Genomic DNA, 2,657 nt, shown 5'->3' with positions numbered 1-2,657 from the left:
AGGTGTGTGTCAGGTAGCCTCTTTGTTGGCAGAACTGATTGGTATTTCCATCCTTTTGCAATGTTTACTGTCACTCACATAGCCTATATATAAGTATGGACAATCACTGTCCTTGCGTGGAAAACTCAATTTATTCTTCTTTTGTCCATCCAATAGGGAAAGAACGCCTCCTCCGTCTTCGTGCGTGTAGTCCCGACTGGCTCAATTGACTTACCAGGAGGCGTGTCTTCGGGAGAGAAAAGAAAAGCTCACTGTCCAGTCGTGAATTTCAAGGACTAATCTCGTAAATACCAACCGCTTGTCTTCAGGTAGTGAGACTATACTTTTGCCCGTTGCTACGGCTTGTATACAACACCGGAGTGAAATGGACAATGCGCACGTGGTTTTGGAAGCCATAATGGTAGTTGGCTGCTTATCTAGTAATGTTGTCACTTTCCAATGGGTAAGCCACACGACACAATTTTATGTGTATGATTTATCAATAGATTTGTTAAGGCAAAGTCAAAAACACATTGGCAATTCACTTTAAACCGAGATGCGAACATACTGTGTCACAGCGTAGGCGAAATCACAGCTAATTTTGTTCCTCAAATGCAAAAACACGGTCGACGGTAAAGCTATGCCACAGTGTCTACATATCCGTACTGAGGTTGGGAGTTCTAGGGAAACGCTCAGATTGACCCCTGTGGAGTAATAATATCCCACTTATTTCACTGGATTTATATTTGATTGAAGTAATATTCGCTAGGCTATGTGGAAACTACCAACTGTCAGATTTCGATTGCATTGTTATCTGTCAATATAGGGCGCACGTGGATATCGGCTGCAACCTGGTTGCGGTTGTAATAATAGTGACATAATCATGACTTTTGTAAATATCGATATACATTTTGTGCTGAGTTCTTTCCCCATAATACAGTGATTGTTATCAACGGATTCATGGCATATTTCACAGTAATTCAAGCCTATATCTTTTCTGAGTTCGTCGTAATTAGAAATTCACATGATTGTGAGGCAACACTCTCCAACTCCTTAGGGGAAAGTATATTAGCTGACGCCGAGTATCAATGTGAAAATGGGCTGGGCTCTACGCTCCTTTGTGGGCGTGTGACAATAGAGGAGATTGCTGCGAAGGTGCTATCGGGACGAGGCATCACTTCATGCGCCCTACGCGCAAGGATCGGAATGGAAAGATTGAAGTTCGATACTGATTCCCAGTCAAGCCTCTTTATATCGGCGTAAAGCTTCAACCCGTAAGGAATACACGTCTAAATACAGAGGATTATTCAGCCTGCCGTCCCAAGGAATACTACTTCAGCCCCAACAGCGATTATTTCGCTCCCCGGCATAGCCTGCGTTACGCTCGTGCTGGGAACTGCACAGACACGGAGAATATACCGAGGACTATAGGTCTACGGCTGCCAAATGCGGAGGGGGTGATTCACCGTCTTTGCTAAAACGTAAGGTTGTGTTTAACCGTGTCATATAAATAAAAGAAGAATGACTCCATGGGCGATTTGAGGTCACGAAAACGGTCCTCACTATAGCTCAGTTGGACAACCTGAATTCAAACCCAAATTCACAGCTGAAATTCAAAACCCAATTTTGAGATTTCTGAGTGGCGTTTTAACTGTATTGCAATTTATTTTCTCCAATTTTTAAAAAGGGGGACAGCGCTGCTTTTTCCCAAGATTTGAGCAGGTGTTTGAACGAAACGTTTTCACGTCTGACTGAGTCTTTGGAGCAGGAAATTGTAAAGAGAGAGGATCAGCTGGACACAAAGGAAGTATCAAGCCATGGGGGTCAAAGCCCTTCTTATTGCGTGTGTAATACTTGGTAAGTAGTCGAATTAATTTTCATACTAATATCCCTTCGGTCGTGTATATCTGTCGCTGCATCTTGATTTCACTTTTCACTTTTCTGCCTTGCTATCTGAGGGATGCATCGCCCTCACGCTGACGCCGTTTGGTTTGACAAATGTTCAGTAATGTATGTGCCTTGATTGACCTGTTGTAGCGCAGATTTTATAGTCAACATTTGCCTTGAGCGTTCATAACTTTTATTTTCTCGCGTTGTATCGTCACACTTTTGTGGCAGTTTGGGTCACTGCGGAACGTGTCTTAGAAGGAATCACGACGAGTGTTTCGTGGGGATAACCGGTCGCTTTCTATAGTCTTACGGTAGTAAGTGTGTGTTGAAGAGTTGCAGAGCATCGGGAATTGTTGTACCAAACTGAAACTGAGTATAGGCTATACTGCAACACTAACTTAGAGCTGACAATTCTTCCAGGTAGTGCATATCGTTTCCAGGATAACAAACACAGGCTGTTTGCAATAGTTAGTAAAAAGAAAGTTATTTGCTTTAGAATATGGACGTTATTGAGGTTTGCGGAGAATATGGACGTTTAATTTGGTTGAGTATCCTACAAGACTGAGAATAACTTCTCGAGACGTGATATCTTGACTAGTATACCATCTCGTAAGCGATGAATTTCAAAACTCAGCCTTCCTTTATCTGGCCAGAAAACGATTTTCCACAGTCTGAGTCGCATTTTAATATTGAACTGATCTAGAATCTCACCGTATCACACCACAAGATCGGAAGGGGGTTGCTGTCTCCAGCCCTGTATTTTATCGCTGTTGTAGTACGTAGAGGCA

General features: G+C 42.8%; 1 protein-coding gene across 2 annotated transcripts in view; it reads left to right on the top strand.

The window, feature by feature from the left end:
• The first annotated feature begins 242 nt into the window (after positions 1-242).
• Positions 243-2,657, top strand: part of igsf3 (immunoglobulin superfamily, member 3) — a 136,126-nt gene continuing 133,711 nt past the window's right edge. Inside the window, exons 1-2 of one of the 2 annotated variants that reach the window (XM_061227003.1) lie at positions 243-308; positions 1,667-1,836. In XM_061227003.1, the coding sequence (XP_061082987.1) occupies positions 1,797-1,836 (40 nt within the window). In that variant the 5' untranslated portion in view covers positions 243-308; positions 1,667-1,796. Of the gene's footprint in view, positions 309-1,155; positions 1,461-1,666; positions 1,837-2,657 lie in introns of those variants that run through there. The other variant, XM_061227002.1, reaches the window with a different exon arrangement.

The sequence above is a fragment of the Conger conger genome, chromosome 17 (assembly GCF_963514075.1).
Source record: "Conger conger chromosome 17, fConCon1.1, whole genome shotgun sequence".
Taxonomy (NCBI): Eukaryota; Metazoa; Chordata; class Actinopteri; order Anguilliformes; family Congridae; genus Conger; species Conger conger.
Note: the sequence above shows the minus strand (reverse complement) of the source record. Positions and strands in the feature narration are given on the sequence as shown.